This window comes from Aquarana catesbeiana, linkage group LG03 (genome assembly GCF_042186555.1).
Source record: "Aquarana catesbeiana isolate 2022-GZ linkage group LG03, ASM4218655v1, whole genome shotgun sequence".
In the NCBI taxonomy this organism is placed as follows: domain Eukaryota; kingdom Metazoa; phylum Chordata; class Amphibia; order Anura; family Ranidae; genus Aquarana; species Aquarana catesbeiana.
Window position 1 is genome coordinate 656,797,002 of NC_133326.1, and position 20,525 is coordinate 656,817,526.

General features: G+C 42.5%; 1 protein-coding gene across 4 annotated transcripts in view; it reads left to right on the top strand.

Annotated features, from left to right (window-relative positions):
• The window catches only part of RFX1 (regulatory factor X1), a 66,088-nt gene that overhangs the window by 29,630 nt on the left and 15,933 nt on the right, over positions 1-20,525 (top strand). For 2 of the 4 annotated variants that reach the window (XM_073622756.1, XM_073622758.1), the window contains 11 exons: positions 1,484-1,549; positions 3,027-3,122; positions 7,085-7,179; positions 12,319-12,622; positions 13,045-13,226; positions 13,884-14,003; positions 15,862-15,977; positions 16,056-16,174; positions 17,050-17,150; positions 17,284-17,435; positions 19,501-19,598. In XM_073622756.1, the coding sequence (XP_073478857.1) occupies positions 1,484-1,549; positions 3,027-3,122; positions 7,085-7,179; positions 12,319-12,622; positions 13,045-13,226; positions 13,884-14,003; positions 15,862-15,977; positions 16,056-16,174; positions 17,050-17,150; positions 17,284-17,435; positions 19,501-19,598 (1,449 nt within the window). The remainder of the gene's footprint in view (positions 1-1,483; positions 1,550-3,026; positions 3,123-7,084; positions 7,180-12,318; positions 12,623-13,044; positions 13,227-13,883; positions 14,004-15,861; positions 15,978-16,055; positions 16,175-17,049; positions 17,151-17,283; positions 17,436-19,500; positions 19,599-20,525) is intronic. The other 2 variants (XM_073622757.1, XM_073622759.1) reach the window with 1 other exon arrangement.

Sequence of the window (20,525 nt, forward strand, 5' to 3'; positions counted from 1 at the left end):
ATGCAACGTACTTTAGGTGAAAAAGTTCATATCTATTTTTTGATGTGTCAAGATGAATTCCAGGCATGGTATATTGTTAAATAGATAAAATTGTCCAGCTTGATACCAATGTAACTGTGTATTCCTTACCTGGCTGATGCTCCTAGGAGCTGGAAATCCCTTAAGTAGACACCACTACTCCAATAATCTCCATTTGTTTCCGGGTCCCGTTGTGAGCTGCTGTCCTGATGCATTGTCAACAAAGGATGCTGGCCACTCGACACAGGCACCATTCAGAGAATGCTTTGCATTTTCTGAATGAATGCAAAGCTTTCTCTGACTGAATGAGGTGGAGAGCGTGACATCACCAGCCTGCCTTTCTGCCTAATCCAATCAGAGAAAGCCTTGAATTCATTCAGAAGGTGCAAAGCATTTTCTGAATGGCACCTGTACCGAGCAGTTGACCTCCTGTGTTCACAGTGCAACCGGCCGGTCGCCTGGCACGAGACCTGGAAGTGAAGGTCACTGGAGTAGTGGTGTCTACTTCTGTGATTTCCAGCTTCTAGAAGTATCGGCCAGGTATAGTAAATACATAGTTACATTGGTTCAGCTTGGACCAATGTGACTATCTAAAAAATATACTATGCCTGGAATTCTTCTTTTAAGGCCTACTGGTGACCGTGGCAGCAAATGACAACATATGTTACAAATATGTTGTTAACGCATGTAAAACCACATTAAGTTTGAATGTGAATCTCACCTATGTATAGGTATTTTCCAATACTTTCAGATAATTGACTAGAAGTTTCTATTTTGAAATCTCAAGTTTCAGTTTTTGTTTACTAGCTCCTTGCCTCTTAAAGTGTTACTAAACACAAGACCCTGCATTCATTATATCTGGTCTCCCACAGTACACAGAACATGGAAATGCAATCGTTTTAGTAAATAAACTGCTAAATCCCTTTTCTCATTAGCAGTTAGAGCAGTCTTGTGACTTCTATCAGTGTCGGGTTAAAGCTTGTAGGAGGAGTTTTCTTTCTGCTCTGACTGTCCTATCAGGCTGCATGACCCCTGACCCTCTGTCTGGACAGTGCTCATTGGCCCTGTGCTAATCACATGCACCCTCCCAAGAAAATAAGAAATCTCTAGCATTACACACCAAACTGAGCATGTGCAGCTTGTCCCCTAGCCTCTGTCCTATCAGGAGATGTGTGGGGACTGTGGAAGAAGGGGAGGATCATAGAAGAACGGGATCAAACAGCTTTTTTACACAATTTAGAGGATTAACCCCTTAGGTTCCACATTTAGTATAACAAGCATGCTTTACTGCATATACAGACTGATTTTTCTATTGTGGGTTTAGTAACACTTTAAATTGAAGCAATATTACCGCTCTCTGAAGATGTTACGAATTGAGTTTTTACAATGAATCTGGAATGAAAACTCTTGTTAGATACAGGGGGTTATTTTTGCAGCATTACATGGATATTGTCTTGTGTTGCAGACTGACAATTCTCCGCTAAAGACAAGTCAGAGCCAGGCACTGATAGTACATGGAACTCCACAGGAGGTTGGTAGATGCTGTATATTTTCCAGATACCTAAAGCTTGCCTAAGCATGTAGCTCTGTGAAGGATGGGACTGTAGACAATGTACTTTGTTCTTCCTTTAAAGAAAGTTTCTGTGTGATTTGATAGCCTTATGTTTAAAGCAAGCCTCTTGTGACTTTAAAGTGTAGCCAAAGACAATTTTTTTTCATAAGATTTGGATAGAGCGGTGAGCGATTAGAACCACTGTCGGGTTTTTATTGCTGTCTGTGCCTTTGTTAGGGACATTCAGGGGGGAGATTTTATTTATATATATATAATTTTTTTTTTTTTTATTTTTTTTTTTGCACTAAATATTTTTTTGACTGTGTTGATACAGTTTTTTTTCTTTTGCACTTTTTTATTTTTTGCATTTGCACTTTAATTGTTTGAACATAGAACATATAGATTGTTACATGTTAGATGAATATTGTAGGCAATGGCACAGTGTTTATATGGTTGCTTTGATTTTATTTTCACATGTGTTAATAGCATCACCACTAGATTGCAAGATTTTCTTAGATTTGCGCTGCTTGCTTCTTTTTTTTCTTGCCTTATCAACTGGTGATTCACCGGTGTGGAGTGGCAGCAATTTTAGTTAAAGTCCTCAATCGTCCACTAAAATCTGTGGCTCTAGTTTTTTTCTTTGTTTTTTGAAGATTTACCATCGCCTGGACTTAATGTTACTTTTTGTACCTGTGACAATGATCACCAGCACTAACAGAGAGGGTGAATCTCCCCAGCATGGACAAGGGCAGCAATAAAAACTTGACAGGAGTTTAACATTTCCATACCCTATCAAAAATGTAAAGCAGAAGTTCGGGGATTTAAGAAAAAAAATAAACATTTATACTCACCTAGGTGGATGCAGCATCGATGCCCTGCACTGAGCGATCAAGGACCACTCCCTCTTCGCTCTGAGCAGAGAGCCGTGACTTTCGGTCAGCTGTTCTCTGCTTTCTCCTCCAGCGCTCACTGGAGCACTGGGCTGTGGAGGGGGTGGGAGGGACTGGCTCAGGCTCTCAGCAGATCTCTGAGAGGCTGAGCCAGGTGCCTGCCAGACTTCTGGGCGGATACTGACTGGTCAGAATCTTTCCTGAGCCTGGCTCTGCTGAGTGACATCAGCTGAAAGTGGGCTTTAGCCCGCAGTTGGCTGAAAACGGGTTACAGGAGTGCAGAACGAACTGTGCTCCTATGATCCATAAGAGAATGGCTTTGGCCACACTTATCCGTAAATAAAAGTTTTTTTTCTTTAAATACACTTTAACATAAATAATATTTATTAAAGCTATGGGGAGATTTACTAAAACTGGTAAGTAACCAGCTTCTAACTTCAGCTTGTTTAGTTTGACATTAAAACCTTGCAGCTGATTGGTTACTATGCAGAGCTGCACCACATTTTGTGCGCACCAGTTGTAATAACTCTCCCGCTATGTGTTCTGACTGTTCTCTCTTCTTCCAGCGCTCCGTTGTACAGACAACATCTCAGCCCCAGAAGTCTTCTCCAGTGCACCAGCTCAATGTCCAGGCTTTGCAGCATGTCCAGAGCACATCGGAGGTACGGTTGTGTTGTCTTAGGGCTGAAGTTTTATTGTCTACTAAATCAAAAACATGCTAGATACTGTTTTATACAGTTTGGGTGCAAATTCAGGAACTTGTGTTTGATTCTCATGTTTACATATTTAAAAGGAACCTGATGAGATGGAAGTATAGGAGCTACATTGGTGCATGTTCCAGGATTGTCATCCTTAACCTTCTTTCACAACTTGATGTCACTACCATGGAACAAGCCTGTGTATATTGGGTGTTAATGACCACGCTAGAACATACATTAAACAAGTCAGCAAAAGGAGCTCCCAATATTGTATTGTGACAGCTTCACTTTAAAAGCTTTAGTGATTTGGGTCATATCTATAATGGTACATTTTATGGCTAAAAGTAATGAGTCCAGGTGTTTCCAGAAAATTGTACTTTTCCAACCTTGTGGCAACAGTTTGGTGAAAGCCCTTTTCTGTTGTAGCATGATTGTGCCCTGTGACAGCCAGCTACAAAAAGACTTGGTGTGATGAGTTTGGTGTGGAGGGACTCGATTGGCCTGTACAAAGCCCTGGCCTCAACCTAACTGAACATCCTTGGGATGAACTGGAACACTGATTGAGAGTCAGGTCTTCTCATCCAAAATCAGTACCTGACCTCACAATTGTTTCTTTTGGCTGAATTGGCACAGATTCCCACAAACACAATCCAAAATCTTATAGAACAGTAGAGGCTCCAATAGCTGCTAAGGGGGTCAACTCCATGTCTATGCCCATGGTTTTGGAATGGGATGTCCACTGAGCTCATATAGGTGTCCTGGTCAGGTGTCCAAAGACCTCCGGCCTTGCAGTATTTCATCCACACACTTGTTATATTTTCTTGTCAAACCTTGCAATATAAATGTTTGACAACGGAGAAGAGAGATAACAGAATTCTGTAACGAGAATAAGAGGACAGTGCATTCTCAGTGGGCTCATTTTTTAAGTTATTATTTCACTATTTACATTAAAGTAAATTTTAATGCAGCTTTAATATTTTCACACATTTGCCCTTACATATCTTTGTTATTTTCTTATTTGTTCTATTTTGTTAAATATACCATTAAAAGCATTTTTCTTATATCTGTTTGATAAGTTAAAAAAAAATACCTGTTGATCCTGCCAGAAATAAAGCAAGCCGATAACACTGCAGAGTGCATGGGACGTTATCAGTCCTTTCCCTCTGTGAGCCACAGGACAAATCCCCTCTATGTTGTGTAGATGGGCAGATGGGGAATTGTTCTTTAGTCCCCTTCTAAGGTGACAACACTGTTCCAATGTTGTCACCTTATCTCCCTTTGGTGCAGTGAATGAGCGTTGTCACCCTAGGGCAGGAAGTGTGTTCCTGGCAGGATCACTAGGTGAAAATAAAGGGTAAAAAAGCCTGAAAAAAAGAAAACAAATGCACCACATCTAAGGACTGGTAAGCTGCAATATATGACAATTTTCTTCTTGGGTTTAGGTACACTTTAAATGTAGAGGTTTGAATATCAAGCCAGCAATAGATGGTTTGAATCCCGCTGAATCAGCCGACCAAGAAACCATGTATGGGCAGACTGAATGTACCCAAGTTGATAGATCGATCAACTTGGGTACATTTACATGCAATTTTTGCTAGCGGCTGGTGTAGCTGATAGCAATAATCACTATGTTCTCCCGGTGGGGAAGGCTTCCCCCCCGCCAGGAGAACACAGTAGCTCCGCTGGAGGGATTCCCCTGTCAACACTGTCTGTGTTGATGGGGGAATCAAGCTAATTTCTTTCCTGCAAGCCATGGTTGCAGGAAAGAAATTTTATCCTTCTATGGCCGGCCTTAGTCACTAGAGCTGGAATAGATAATTAGACAATACAGTGGCTCTACCTAACTCCTTAACAGCTGTTGTCATAAGATATTGGTCACAGTTCATTGTTTTCAGTGAGCAGGTAATGCCCTTGCTATAGAGGGCGTTTACATACTTCATGAAGCCTAACTGGAATACTCCCAAGATGTTGCTAGGATGTTGCTAAGTGAGGCCTTGTCATTACTGCTCTCCTCCTCCATCACAGGATGGGCTAAGCTCAGAGCTACTGCCTCAGGGGAGAGAAAGAGCATGTAAGGGGGTTTGAATTAGAGGAAGAGCTCACTCCTGTGATGGAGAAGGTGAGCAGTAATGACTTTGTCTCACTTAGCAACGTCCTGGGAGTATTCCATTCAGGCTTCATGAGGCAAGTAAATAGCCTACACTTATAGCAAAGGCATTATCCAACTTTAGTCAGAGCTGCACAGTTTGTTTTTATCTACAGACGTCCTTTATCTGCATAGGCAGTTTTTTGGTAAAGGTGTAATAACCCTTTAAAGTGGATATAAACCCATCAATTTAATGGTTTCCCAAAACAGTTACATTCAAGGCAAGCTGTGATTGATAACTGTCAGAGTTCCAAGTGTGCTTATATCAGCTCTCAACAGAACTGTCCAGCAAATGTCTGGAGTCATAACTGATCACATGTGCAGCACCATGCCAACTGCATATCAAACAGAGACCAAGATGGCAACTTCCTTGGTGGAAAAGGATAGAAGTGTTTAGTTCCGCTTTAATGAAATAATAGTGGGGAGTCAATGTTGATCCTATAAGCCTCCTACATGCCTTTAAAGCAGAGCTCTAGGCAAACCACTAAATACATGGATGAAATGCATATCAGAGGGCTGGTTTAAAAGAGAAGTATGGGAATTTTTATTGTTTATTTTTTTAATCACACTTACCTAGCTTTCCCCGCTGGCTCTAACACTGAGAACCGCGCTATCAAACACCGCTGATTGCTCGGTTCTCACAGCTCGGTGAGCAGAGAGCTGGTGACTGTCAGTCAGCACTCTCTGCTCTGCCCCCGCCCCGTGCTCACTGGAGCGCTGGGCTTTAGAGGGGGTGGGAGTGGCCGGCAACTTACTGAGCTAGGTGCCGGTCCAGGCATATGGGCGGATCCTGACCATATGGTCCCGATCTTTCCCGAGCCTGGATCAGCTCTGTGAAGTCAGCCGACAGCGGGCTTCAGTCCGCTGTCTGCTGAAAACGGGTCACAGCAGTGCAGAACGAACTACACTCCTGTGATCCACAGAAGTATAGCCAAAGCTTCTCCTTTAACTATCAAAGAATTTAAATTTCTGTCCATCCTGTCTTTAGGTTTACACAGCTGTGGTTACAGCACAGCCAGGTGGATGACACCATTTTCCCAGTTACAGAATACAGTGGTGTCATCTCTTCACCCCCTTCCTGCTGACTGGGAAATGAAAGAGCAACAGCAAACTCTACTTACTGTCTTTCTTCTCCTCTTGGCACATTCTTTTCAGAACATTATCATGCACAGCCTGTTTATTTTAAATGGGATTATGAAAAAGAAAGTCTGCTCAGAAATATGTCCTGCTGTAATAAATCTAGATGACATACCTCTGGTTCTAAAATGTTTTATAAATGGATACCTATTTGTGAGCATTATGTGAAGCCATTAGGAATATATACTCAATGTCCTTTGGTCACTGTATACCTGTGTCTTTATTTCTCAGAGCTCAGGCACACCGGCCCCTTGTAGTACAGCTGTGGAGGAGACTTATCAGCAGTCTGTAGACATCAGTTACACCTTCCTGCCCAGTTCAGCTCAGGACCTCTACACCATGCAGCCTGTGGTTTCAGGGTCCATAGAGGAGTGTCTGGAGCTGCTGTCTGTCATGTCTCGGTCTCTACTCCGCTCCTCCGTATTTACAGACAGCCCTCAGAGAGTCAAGGTGCAAAAGGTCCCTCAGGTATTGCTGTTTGGCACAGATGCTACAGCTCCAGAAAGTAGGTGACAGGGAGACGAGGCTGGGACCAGGGTCAGGACTTTGTGACTGGATACTGGGGAGGAGGAGTGGAGACTGCCTGACGCTTACCTGGACCTCTGTATCATACCATTGTTTGACTTGTATCTCTCACTGGTAGGTTCAGCAGATGCAGCAAGTCCCTGTACAGCACGTGTATCCTGGGCAGGTCCAGTATGTGGAAGGAGGAGATGCCAACTACACTGCAAGCACCATGTAAGACCAGTGTGTTAAAATTTTGTATAAAGAGGACCTGTGGCTGGCGTAATGATGCAAAATAGTTGGATAGGAAGGTTGAACAGAGGAGGCATGACATTAAAATCCCCTAAAGTAATACAGTTCTGGGCTACACTCCTTATAGAGTTGCGATGGTGGATAGTGCCGCGCAAAACTACAGTAAAAGGAAAAAGGTCACCAGCACTCCGTTATAGATTATCAATCAACATGGGTCACTTGGGTCAAACAATGCCAACATTTCAGGGCAGTCCAGGGTCCCTCCTGTCACTGTGTCACTTTGAGGAGAAGGCTCTTGTCAGCCCTGATACGTTGGCTTTGTTTGACCTATGTGATGACATCTGAATAAATATGTAAATCTAATATCTCACACCCATGCAACCAAAGTGCAATATTTTGATAATGCAAAAAAATATATAATAATACAACCTAAAACAGAAAAAAATTGCAACCTAAAACAAAAAATACAATAGCTGCTCGTCATCAGACTTATGCCCTGTACACACGGTCTGATTTTCCGACGGAAAATGTGTGATAGGACCTTGTTGTCGGAAATTCCGACCGTGTGTAGGCTCCATCACACATTTTCCATCGGATTTTCCGACACACAAAGTTTGAGAGCAGGCTATAAAATTTTCCGACAACAAAATCCGTTGTCGGAATTTCTGATCGTGTGTACACAAATCCGACGCACAAAGTGCCACGCATGCTCAGAATAAATAAAGAGATGAAAGCTATTGGCTACTGCCCCGTTTATAGTCCCGACGTACGTGTTTTACGTCACCGCGTTCAGAATGATCGGATTTTCTGACAACTTTGTGTGACCGTGTGTATGCAAGACAAGTTTGAGCCGACATCCGTTGGAAAAAATCCTAGGACTTTGTTGTCGGAATGTCCGATCAATGTCCGACCGTGTGTACGGGGCATTACAGTAAGTCTAAAAAAAAATGTTAAAGCAGTTGTGCATAATGAAGATATAGATAGATAGATAGATAGATAGATAGATAGATAGATAGATAGATAGATAGATAGATAGATAGATAGATAGATAGATAGATATGTATAGATATATATAGATATATATATAAATCTATAGATATCTATCTATAGATATATATATATCTTTAAGCCAGCGGCTTAAGTTTTTTTAGTGTTATTTATAATTTAGCGCAACTCTGTAACATTTACCAATTTTCAAACTGTACATATGTCTTGCAGGACAGTTGCTGCTTACGGTGTTTAAATTATAGATTTTAGCACAGTTTTTTTCACCTTTTTTTTCTAATATATATATATATATATATATATATATATATATATATATATATATATATATATATATATATATTTCACCTTTCGGGGGGGGGGTACCTGTTTTTGACAGGTACCCCTTCCCCCCTACTTCCAGAGACGGCGCTGCAGCGCCATCCCTCGAAAGTTTGGCCCCCCTCCTCCTTCCTCCTCCGCTGGGCCAGTCATAAAGCGCTTTGTGCATGCGCAGCATGGAACCAGCTGTGAGGCCAAAAGGCTTCACTGCCGGTTTCCCTTAACAGGAATGGCGGTGGCAGCACCCGACAGCAGATTTTCGGATCCCTGAACAGCCGACTTCGCAGGAACCCTGGACAGGTAAGTGTCCTAATATTAAAAGTCAGCAGCTACAGTATTTGTAGCTGCTGACATTTAATTTTTCATGGGGGGGCCAGAACACCTCTTTAAGCCTAGTACACACAATGAGATTATCGGACGAATGATCGTCCATGTTTTGTTGCATTCCAGTCTCTATATCAAAAAAGAAGAGGTTACTAAAGTCACACAAATTCTCGTATGACAGAATACAACTTCGGAAGTGATGTAATGTGTTTTATTGTATTGTAATGATTTCTTTTTTCTGAGCATGCGTGGTCTTGGTCTTCCAATTTTTTTCAGACGTATACTGTACTGATTAAATAAAAAACGTACGATCTGGTATCGTGCTAGAAAAGTTTTCATGCTTTTCCTCTCAGATATTGTTGGATGAACTGTTCTGATCGGCTATTGAAAGCTGTGTACTAATGATCAGATTAACGTATGATCACTCCGAAAGTGGTTTTCTGGTCATGTGTACGAGGCATTAGGCTTTAGTAGGATTTTTCTTAACATTAGTAAATTTGTGTTTGTCATTCATCTACAACAGAGTGCTAGTTTTCCTTTTAAAATCCCCACCTATCATTTTGCATCCTTAGCTCTTCCTGTAGGCACAGGGCAATGGCAGTGTGAAAAAGTTTGATGTGCCATGTGTGTTGGAAGGCAGAAAGAAAATATGAAAGAGAAACATAAAAAAAGATACCAGGTGACAGATTTCTTGACTTTCCCCTTAAGACTTTCCTCAAGCAGCTCACTCTATCTTACCAGAATCAACTCTAAGCACCATTATCAGGATACCATCACACTAAAGGCCCATTCATGCTGTGACCGACCCAACCGGGACAGGGGCTTTTGGGGTGGACTGCAGGGTAGCTTCTTGCCTACTGACTATGGCCCTGGCATTTGAGGGAGCTACAAGCATTCAGGAAGATGTCCTGTTATATAATGCAAGATGACATTACCAAATTTAACAGTCAAGGAAGCCATGATGGTCTCTGCCAAACTGAAATTTATTGAGAAGATGTACAGTGCCTTGAAAAAGTATTCATACCCCTTGAAATTTTCCACATTTTGTCATATTACAACCAAAAACGTAAATGTATTTTATTAGGATTTTATGTGATAGACCAACACAAAGTGGCACATAATTGTGTGTGAAGGAAAATGATAAATAATTTTCAAGATTTTTTACTAATAAATATGTTAAAAGTGTGGAATGCATTTATATTCACCCCCCCCAGTCAATACTTTGTAGAACCGCCTTTCTCTGCAATTACAGCTGCAAGTTGTCTCTACCAGCTTTGCACATCTAGAGAGTGACATTTTTGCTCATTCTTCTTTGCAAAATAGCTCAAGTTCTGTCAGATTGGATGGAGAGCGTCTGTGAACAGCAATTTTCATGCCACAGATTCACAATTGGATTTAGGTCTGGACTTTGACTGGGCCATTCTAACATATGAATATGCTTTGATCTAAACCATTCCATTGTAGCTCTGGCTGTATGTTTAGGGTCATTGTCCTGCTGGAAGGTGAACGTCTGCCCCAGTCTCAAGTCTGTTGCAGACTCTATAAGGTTTTCTTCTATGATTGCCCTGTATTTGTTGGCTCCATCCATCTTCCCATCAACTCTGACCAGCTTCCCTGTCCCTGCTGAAGAAAAGCATCCCTACAACATGATACTGCCACCATCATGTTTCACGGTGGGGATGGTGTATTCAGGTTGACGTGCAGTGTTCATTTTCCGCCACACATAGCGTTTTGCTTTTAGGCCAAAAAGTTCAATTTTGGTCTCTGTTCAGAGCACCTTTTTTCCAGATGTTTGCTGTTTTCCCCACGTGGCTTCTCGCAAACTGCAAATGGGACTTCTTATGGCTTTCTTTCAACAATGACTTTCTTCTTGCCTCTCTTCCATAAAGGGCAGATTTGTGGAGTGCCTAACTAATAGTTGTCCTGTGGACAGATTCTCCCGCCTGAAGCGGTGGATGCAGTTGTGCCATACTCTTTCCATTTTCGGATGATGGATTGAACAGTCCTCTGTGAGATGTTCAAAGCTTGGGATATTTATTTATAACCTAACCTTGCTTTAAACTTCTTCATAACTTTATCCCTGACCTGTCTGATGTGTTTCTTGGTCTTCATAATGCTGTTTATTCACTAAAGTTCTCTAACAAACCTCTGAATGCTTCACAGAACAGCTGCATTTATACTGAGAATAAATTACACACAGGTGACTTCTGAAGGCAATTGGTTCCACTAGCTTTTAGTTAGGGGTATCAGAGTAAAGGGGGCTGAATACAAATGCACACCACACTTTTCACATATTTATTTGTAAAAAAAAATGAAAACCATTTATCATTTTCCTTCCACTTCACAATTATGTGCCACTTTGTGTTGGTCTATCACATAAAATCCCCCAAAAAATACATTTACCTTTTTGGTTGTAACGTGACAAAATATGGAACATTTTAAGGGATATGAATACTTTTTCAAGGCACTGTATGTGAAAAGAAAGCTGGTTAATGAGTTTTGGACAGCCCTGGGTCTTCTTGAATACTTGTCTGGGTGGGCACTGACCTGAGTCACCTAGGCTTGTCTAGATTGTTAATTAGTTTACTGTTTAATTAGATTACTGTTTATGTTTATGTTGGCTGTTCATTAGATGTACTGATGATATTACTGTTTTTAAAGTTTGCATTGTTTAGGATAATGTGATCCAGCTCTTACCTGATTTTGTGTGGTGTAGATATACTGTGTGAGTTTGCAAAAAAGTCAGTTCCAGTTTGCACCTAAGCTAATGTCGTCTAGTTCTTGGGTGCAATGCTCAGCTATAATTCCTGGTTCCAGAGTGGAGGAAGCTGTATTTTAGCGGAAGCACCCAAGCAGGGTGCTAGGCAGTCCGTCACACACACTATATGCACTGGGCTTTTTTGGGCAGTCTTGCCCAATGCAATCCCAAAGCATAGATAAAACAATTTGCCTTATGTCCTATTGTTTTAATTCACGACAATGTGCTGCATTGGTGTGCATCGAAAAAAAAAAAAAAAAAAGGTGGACAGGATTCATTTTTATGCAGTGCAGCGTGTTGCAACACAACATACTGCAGTGCATAAAATTGAATTAAATGTTTTTTTTTTTGTTAAAATGTAAAAAAAAAAAAAAAAAGTAAACAGTATGATTGATGCATTGTAACAACGTGTTGTAGCCCCATAACATTTTAGGACTTTGACTTGAAATGAAATCTATAATGAGTGGCAATTTTTACCAGTAACATTAATGTGTCTTTCACAATGTACCGGGACATAGACCTACCTCTGTTCCCCACCCCTGCTGTTTATCTTGTAAAGGGAAGGTGAGAGTACGCAAAGATTTTTTTTTTTTTCAATATTTTCTTCTGGTAGTTGAATTTTAATCCAGTGCCTTTTGTCTCTCAACCACTTTAAAGTAAGAGATTCTAAAAATCGTCACACCTCATTTGCATATTTATCTGTGTCCCTACAGCCGCTCTGGTTCCTACACCTACACCGAGACCCCGCTTTACAGCCAGGCCACAGGATCTACTTATTTTGAGTCTCAAAGTGCCACAGGGCAGGGAAGCTCTCCCACATCCTCACCAACTGTGGCCAGTAGCCCCATGTATGTATCCGGAGGGCAGATTCTTGCCAGTGCCACCCCTCCAGGGTCTTCTGGAGGAGCTGCAGCAAGTGGAGGATCAGGATCTGGGACCTATGTCATACAGGGTGGATTTATAATGGGCAACTCTACGCAGCCCTACTCTCACACCACGCGTGCCTCTCCTGCCACAGTAAGTAGGCCAGTGTTTGTGTTTGAAACCATTCTAGGAGACAGCTGTCATGGGCTTATTGCACTAGGGCCACCTAATCATTCCTCCATTCAGTATTCCTCAGTATTCCTGGGTGTCCTATGTAAAATGCATCCACTATAGAGGTAGATGTTCGTTGGGGGGGTGATGCTTTCAATACTAAACATTTACCATAGTGCTGGATAAACCCTGGACTCTGCACACAATGGGTAACAATGTGTAATTAAAAGTTAGCCAACACTGGCATCTATATATGGCAGAGCACGAGTGTATGGTTGATGCTTTTACACATTGCATCCATGAGTATTTATGCAGCCCAATGGAGCAGTGATAAGTAAAAATGCATTGTGTTGTTATGGATCCTCCTCCTACTTGCTGTATGACTGTCGTTTCTTCTGTGCCAGGTGCAGTGGCTACTGGACAATTATGAGACGGCAGAGGGAGTGAGCCTCCCACGCAGCACCCTTTATTGCCACTATTTGCTGCACTGCCAGGAGCAGAAGCTGGAGCCCGTCAATGCTGCTTCCTTTGGAAAGCTCATCCGCTCAGTCTTCATGGGATTGCGCACTCGACGGTTGGGAACCAGGTACAGTCTAAAAACTGAGGGTTTGATTTACTAAAGGCAAATAGACTGTGCACTTTGCAAAGTGCAGTTGCACTCTGCAAGAGCAGTTGCTCCAGAGCTTAGTAAATGAGGTAAACATTAATTTTGCAAAGCATACCCAATCACGTGCAAGGAAAATAAAAAAAAAAAAAAGCATTTTTACTTGCACATGATTTGATGATGAAAGTCAGCAGAGCTTCTGCTCATTTTCTAAGCTCTGGAGCAACTGCACCTGCGGAGTGCAACTGCAAAGTGCACAGTCTATTTGCCTTTAGTAAATCAACCCCTATGTCTTTTAAAATGTGATGTGCCTATGGAGCACACAGTCCTGCACTGCGGTGTGCATAGGGAGTGCTCAGTCCTGCACTGCGGTGTGCATAGGGAGTGCTCAGTGCTGCACTGTGAATATGCAAAGGGAGTGCACGGTCCTGCAATATACATAAGGACCACACACTCCTGCACTATACATAAGGACCACACACTCCTGCACTATACATAAGGACCACACACTCCTGCACTGTGAAGTGCATTGGAAGCGCAGAGTCCTCACTGTGATGTACATAAGGAGTACACAGTCCTGCACTGTGATGTGCACTATTTATATATGTTAAGACTAACATTATTATTTCTTATTACTAGAGGAAACTCCAAATATCACTACTATGGTCTCCGTATAAAAGCCAGCTCTCCCCTCTTGCGGCTCATGGAGGATCAGCAGCATCTTGCTATGCGGCAACAGCCATTCTCCCAGAAACAGAGGTAATTTTCTACAGTCTCTTCCCTCTGTGAATTAATAATAATCATTGATCAGTCATTAGTGATTCTTGCTCCTCTTCGGTGTCTGTTGGCCTTTAAAGATGGTTTAATCTACTCATATTTTGCCTTCCCCGGTTCCCTCCCTTCCTCCACATCAACATGCTAATGACATTTTTAAAGAGAACCTTTTCATTTTCATTACATATCTTATTTTAGACCCAGTGACATAATCACTGGATCTCTTTGTATCTCTATGCAATGCAGGCAGATCATGGATGGTGGGAGAGACCAGCAGGGTGCTGTATTTTGGTTTCTGAAAACATCACAGCACCTTGCTTCAGTACTTCTCGCAAGAACTCTTAGCTCTGATGCAGTCAGTGGGTTGGCTTTTGGGAGAAGTTGTGCAAATAGTAAAATGCCTTGATGGGTGGATGCCAGTCTGAAGAAATGGGCTGTATTTGCCTGCAGGCCACCCTAGGTAACGCCCACATGTCATGCTGAGCCTCCATGATTGAAATAACTGAAATCCAAGGAATAAAAGGAGCGGGTCAGGAACAGTACGGCTAGGAAAGAAAGAGCTTAGGCTCTGATTGACTGGCTGCAGCTTCTAATATACACTTTAAGAAGCTTGTAGTCTGCGGTGAAATCAGAGTAAGCAGTTTTAGTAGAGGATATGAGCCTGGACAACTGTACAAGACTGAATTTCAGCTTTAAGTGGAAGGGATTGTTTCTATTTCTATTACTTTTGGGTGGGGCACATAGTAGGGCTCTGGGATGTTTACATTTAGGATATACTGTATATATAGTGGAGGAAGCATTGTCTTTGTCTCTGCCCTCCTGCTATATTACCCAAAAGTCTGCTGGGTCTCCCAATGACCTTAATGCAAAATATATTTTACTATGCATATCAAAAATCAATTTTTTTAATTAAAGTGGTTTTAAAGGCTTCATGAATTCTCAGAATTAAGGTAAAAAACCTTCTGCAAGCAGCCCCCCCCCCCCCATATGCATGAGACCAGAGGCTCTCCTGTCTCTCTCTTTCCTCATTGACTCAGACACAGCAGCAGGAGCCATTGGCTCTTGCTGCTGTCAATCAAAGCCAGTGAGAAGGGAGCGGGGCCAAGATGCTCTCTGTATGTCTTTCTTATGGACACACACAGCCGGCTCAGGAGCGAGCACGCACTTTGCTATGGGGGCACTTGGCGTGGGGGGAGGGGCCAGGAGCGCCAGCAAAACCCCAGAAGAGGAGGTTTGGGGGCTGCTCTGTGCAAAACTGTTGCACAGAGCAGGTACGTTTTAACATGTTTGTTTAAAAAAAAAAAAAAAATGAAGATTTATATTCTTAGAATCACTTTATGTGAACTGTGGTAACATTGTGAATATTGATACAATCCCTGAAGTCAACTACAAATTGTGGTTCAAGAGATTCTGTCAGTTTGCCCATTTTCAGAACGGTAACAGATTCTATTGATAGGGGTACCCTCGTCCAGTTTTACCCATGCTCCTTGTGCTTTTCTGCTTCTTCTAGTGCTCTTGAAATAACCTTTGCTTCCTGGTAGAGAGGAGTATATGAAGTCCTTCATTCCCCCCCAGGATGTAGAGCTCTGACCTAAGAAACCAATCGCCTCACCCAAACACTGTCATGGAGGAGAGGGAGCAAGTCATTGACCCTGTATATGTTCCGACATTGACTGTTGCGGTTCTTAAAAAGGGAATAAAGTAAGGGCTCTGACAGACAGTAGGGGTAGGGGGAGTTGAATAGGCCATTTGTTAGATTAAAAGAGAATCTAACATACCCTGTTAACTTGTTCCATGCTTACCAGTGCCACTTTGTGCATCTGACAACCTTTGTTTCTCCAAGGATGAAGCCCATTCAGAAAATGGAAGGAATGAGTAATGGGATAGGAGGAGCCCAGCAACCACCCTCTGGCCTTTCAGATATCAGCTCCCAGGTTCAGCAGTACCAGCAGTTCCTAGGTAGGTGATGAATAATGAGTTCTCTCCCATGTACATACATCACCAATCCCTGATAATCCCCCATTGTCTTCTGTGCAGATGCCTCCCGGACTCTGCCTGAGTTTTCAGACATAGACCTACAGGAAAAACCACTTCCTGATGGAGTCATTTTGGCTGACATCAAGGCCTTCCAGCTGCTTTATCGAGAGCACTGTGAGGTAAGTGATTGCATCTTGTCCTCTTATTTTCTTTATGAACTAGACTCTGGACCTTCTCCTTTCTGTCCATAAAACACACAATTCCAGGAATTCATCTGCTTTATCAAGTTCCTACTGACACCATTGACTTTTTAGCTATCTGTAAGGGGGTAATTCTTCCCAATGACCACGAGTGTAAGGAGCGTTCTTCCCACTGACCATCACACTAATGTATCGTGAGTTGAGTAATTTTTAGCAGGGGTTCCCTGAGAACGGAAGGTTATTTCAAGGTTTCCTCTGTGTTGAAAAGGTTGAGAAAGGCGCTCTAGTTGTATCTCTGTAACAGAGCTCCATAAAAAAAAAGGACTGTTGGAATAGGAGAGATGGATGTGCTTTGAGAAATACACTTGCCTCCATTCTCTTGATCTACCAATCTGTCACATGAATGTCTCTGTATGGTTGACTTCTGGGGTGATGCTGCTGGTGCTTCCAAAACAGGATTGGAGTTTTTTGAGAGTGGGGAGATCTGGGCTTCTGGGATCTAGAATTCACTATGACCATGAGAAGACTATATATAGTCCAGACTTATATCTATACTTATTAAAGCAGGAATAAAGAAGAATGAGAACAAAAGTGGATTTGTTGCTCAGAATGACCAATCATGTTTCATCTGTTTATTACCTGTGAAAAAGAAACAAACGTCTGATTGGTCACTATGGCAAACCACTCTACTTTTTTGTTTTATTACTTTTTTATTTTATTTTAATAAAAAGGCCCTATGTATTTAGGTAAATGTATGCTGTGCTCCTTGCTTTACATTCCACTGATATCTGATTAGCAGAACTGCCTTTAATTAAGAGCAACTCGTCTTACTAATGACTTCTCGTGTGCCACAGGCTATAGTGGACGTGGTGGTGAATCTTCAGTTCACCCTGGTGGAGACCCTGTGGAAAAAATTTTGGAGGTTCAACCAGACTCAGCACAGCGACAGCCCTGTGTGCGTATCAATACAACCACCGGACACCTTTGTATCTCAGTAGTTTCTTTCTCCAGTTCCCCTCACCCCCACTGTTTCTCCATACCTATGTTTCCGTACCTCTACAATGATTCCTTTCTTTTTCACCCTACAGAGATGATGAAGCAGAGAAACGTTTGCCAAAGGACAGTTTGGTGCTTTTGTCAAAGTATGAGCCTTTGCTGAAATGGAGTCGGGACTGTGACCACTTGCTATACCAGGGCCTTGTGGAGACCCTCATCCCGGATGTGCTACGTCCAATTCCCAGTGAGTGTTTTCTTGTAGCCAGAAAAAAGTAATAGCAATCCAGGCACATCAAAACTGAGCACAAAGTTCAGTAGCTAAAGATGGCCTGTCATTATTTACCTAATAGGCAAAATGATCTAGCTTATCCTGAGCTGTGCATGCCTGTTCTAATTGTGGGGGCTTACGCTAGGTATTGTGGGGCCTCTTCAATGGGAGCTGAAAGCTTGCTATAACTAAGGGAACTAAATCCCTTTTTTTTTTCTATAAATTCTATTTTTATTGAATACTTAAGTTCACAACAAAAGGCAGTACAGAAAACCACTGCCAGACAAAAAGCAATCAAAAAAAATAAGTTACACTCAACATAGATATAACTCCTCAATTACAGACTAAGCAGGGTGCTTTAAGTACCATTTGAGGGGTGCATAGAAGCCCCGTGGTAAGATATGATTAGGAAGCATTATTGCATTTAACACCATAGGACAGGAGGGATAACGGCAGATCTTCAAGCTTCCACCACGATAGAGGCATGAAATTCGGGTAAATAAATGAGGGGCACCGTCCCTCAAAGAGAGACGCAGTTAGGAAGTTGCACCCCCAGAGAATCTAATAAAAGGGCCACAAGACACCAGTAAAAGGACCTTAGGGGGACAGTTACACTCATGGTTTTGTAATAGTGTCTGGGTGCTCTAACCATGGGTTCCAGACTTTGTCAAATTTAGTTGGACAACCTCTACCGCTGTAGGAAGAGTTGCACAGGGGAAGCATTGAGTGAACCAGACATTTCCATTGCTGTAGGAAAGGGGGACTAGACGATCCCCAGTGGAAAACTATACGTTTTCTAGCATAATTTAACAACAAAGCACTCTTGTGACGTTGCGGGGGGCTAAAGGTTACACCAGACCCAACAAGCAGACTCTCAACTCACGAAGCACAAAAATGGCTATCACCATAAAGATAAATTTGGAGGACTCGCGTCCAAAAGTCAGTAATTATGGGACAATTCCAAAAGATGTGACAGGACAACTCCAAAAGATGTGACGGGACAACTCCAAAAGATGTGACGGGACAACTCCAAAAGATCGACTCCAAAAGATGTGACGGGACAACTCCAAAAGATGTGACGGGACAACTCCAAAAGATGTGACGGGACAACTCCAAAAGATGTGACGGGACAACTCAAAAAGATGTGACGGGACAACTCAAAAAGATGTGACGGGACAACTCCAAAAGATGTGACGGGACAACTCCAAAAGATCGACTCCAAAAGATGTGACGGGACAACTCCAAAAGACGGAACAACTCCAAAAGATGTGACGGGACAACTCCAAAAGATGTTGCGGGACAACTCCAAAAGATGTGGTGGGACAACTCCAAAAGATGTTGCAGGACAACTCCAAAAGATGTGACGGGACAACTCCAAAAGACGGAACAACTCCAAAAGATGTGACGGGACAACTCCAAAAGATGTTGCGGGACAACTCCAAAAGATGTGGCGGGACAACTCCAAAAGATGTGGCAGGACAACTCCAGAAGATGTGGCGGGACAACTCCAAAAGATGTGGCGGGACAACTCCAAAAGATGTGGCGGGACAACTCCAAACGATGAGGGCAACTAAATCTTTACATGTTCCAAACGGTGCTAGCTTTACTGCCAGTAACTGCACAGCCCAAGGTGGGACTGATTCTGAAACCGCACTTCCTAAGCACATTGACATGCAGCATTAAGCTGCAAGATTAGCGTTTTTAGGGATCTTTTAAAGTAAATCTGTCATAGGAGAAATATGTGTCTGCCAAGCCTGACCTCCTTTTGTAAATGCTTACCTGGCTGCTTTGCTTCACTGACCATATGTATGCAGATTAGAAAACTCGTAAGTCTTTATCTGCATATTTTTTTGTAGATCAATGAAGCCACAGGATCAGCATGACAGGCAGAAACTATTTAAAGAAAAAAAGGTCAGCAGTGTCAGCCTCAATGTTTCTCTCTTGACAGGTTTCCTTTAAGTGGCTGTAGGTATTTTCTGTAATATGTTGCGTTTTCTAGCATGGCTTGCAGGTAGCAATTTCCCAAACTCTGTTTCCTCAGGTGCCCTGACACAGGCCATCCGAAACTTTGCCAAGAGTCTAGAGAGTTGGTTAACAAGTGCAATGATGAATATTCCAGAGGAGATGGTCAGAGTGAAGGTAAGATGAACAGGAATCATTCCCTATTCTCAGTGGTGCTCCCAAGTGGTTAATGGTGGAACTGCAACTCAGAAGAAATTAAGATGATTGCAACTATCTCACGCTCAAGAGTGGATGATTGCATAAAATCCTTTCAACATCAAAAAAAAGTCCTTCTCCATGAATGTAACACATTCTTCTCTCTTCAAGAGGTGGCTCATTTGATTAGTTTCTTGACTATGGTCACATGTCTCTCCAGTTGCCAGGATTACTGTTCAGGCAGAGATGCAGACTTGACAGCGGCGCATAAATGTCACTCCTCTGGTAACGTGAGCCATTGCCAGAGTCCTGTGTTAGAGATGGTGAAGGTATTGCCTCTCATGTAGATAAAATATAGTCTTTATTTTGGATAGAGTGGAGGATTGGAACCCCTGTTGGGCTTTTAATACTATCTGGATTTTCCCTCACTTACTGTCTTGGTGATAACAGTTTAAAGTGGAGCTCCACCCAAAAAGGGAAGTTCCGCTTTAAGCATTCCTCCCCCCCTCCTATGCCACATTTGGCATGTTATTTTTTTTTGGGGGGGGGGGAGCAGGTACCTCTTTTTGACATGTACCTGCTCCCTCTTCTGCTCATGCCACCTAGGTGACTCGAGCTAATGTTCTCCTCTCCCCCTCCCTCCCTCCCTGCAAACAGTGCACACCCAGCTGTGAAGCCACAAGCTGTCACAGCCGGTGCCCACACTTGTAATGCCGGGGAGAGGCGAGGGAGAGAAGCGAGGGTTTGGGCAGCCGCATCGCTGGATTGTGGGACAGGTGAGTGTGTGTTTAATAAAAGTCAGCAGCTACACTTTTTGTAGCTACTGACTCTTAATAAACACAAAACTTGTGGAACTCCGCTTCAACAGACAGGAAGTGATGACAAATCTGCAACAGGGACACAGTACCT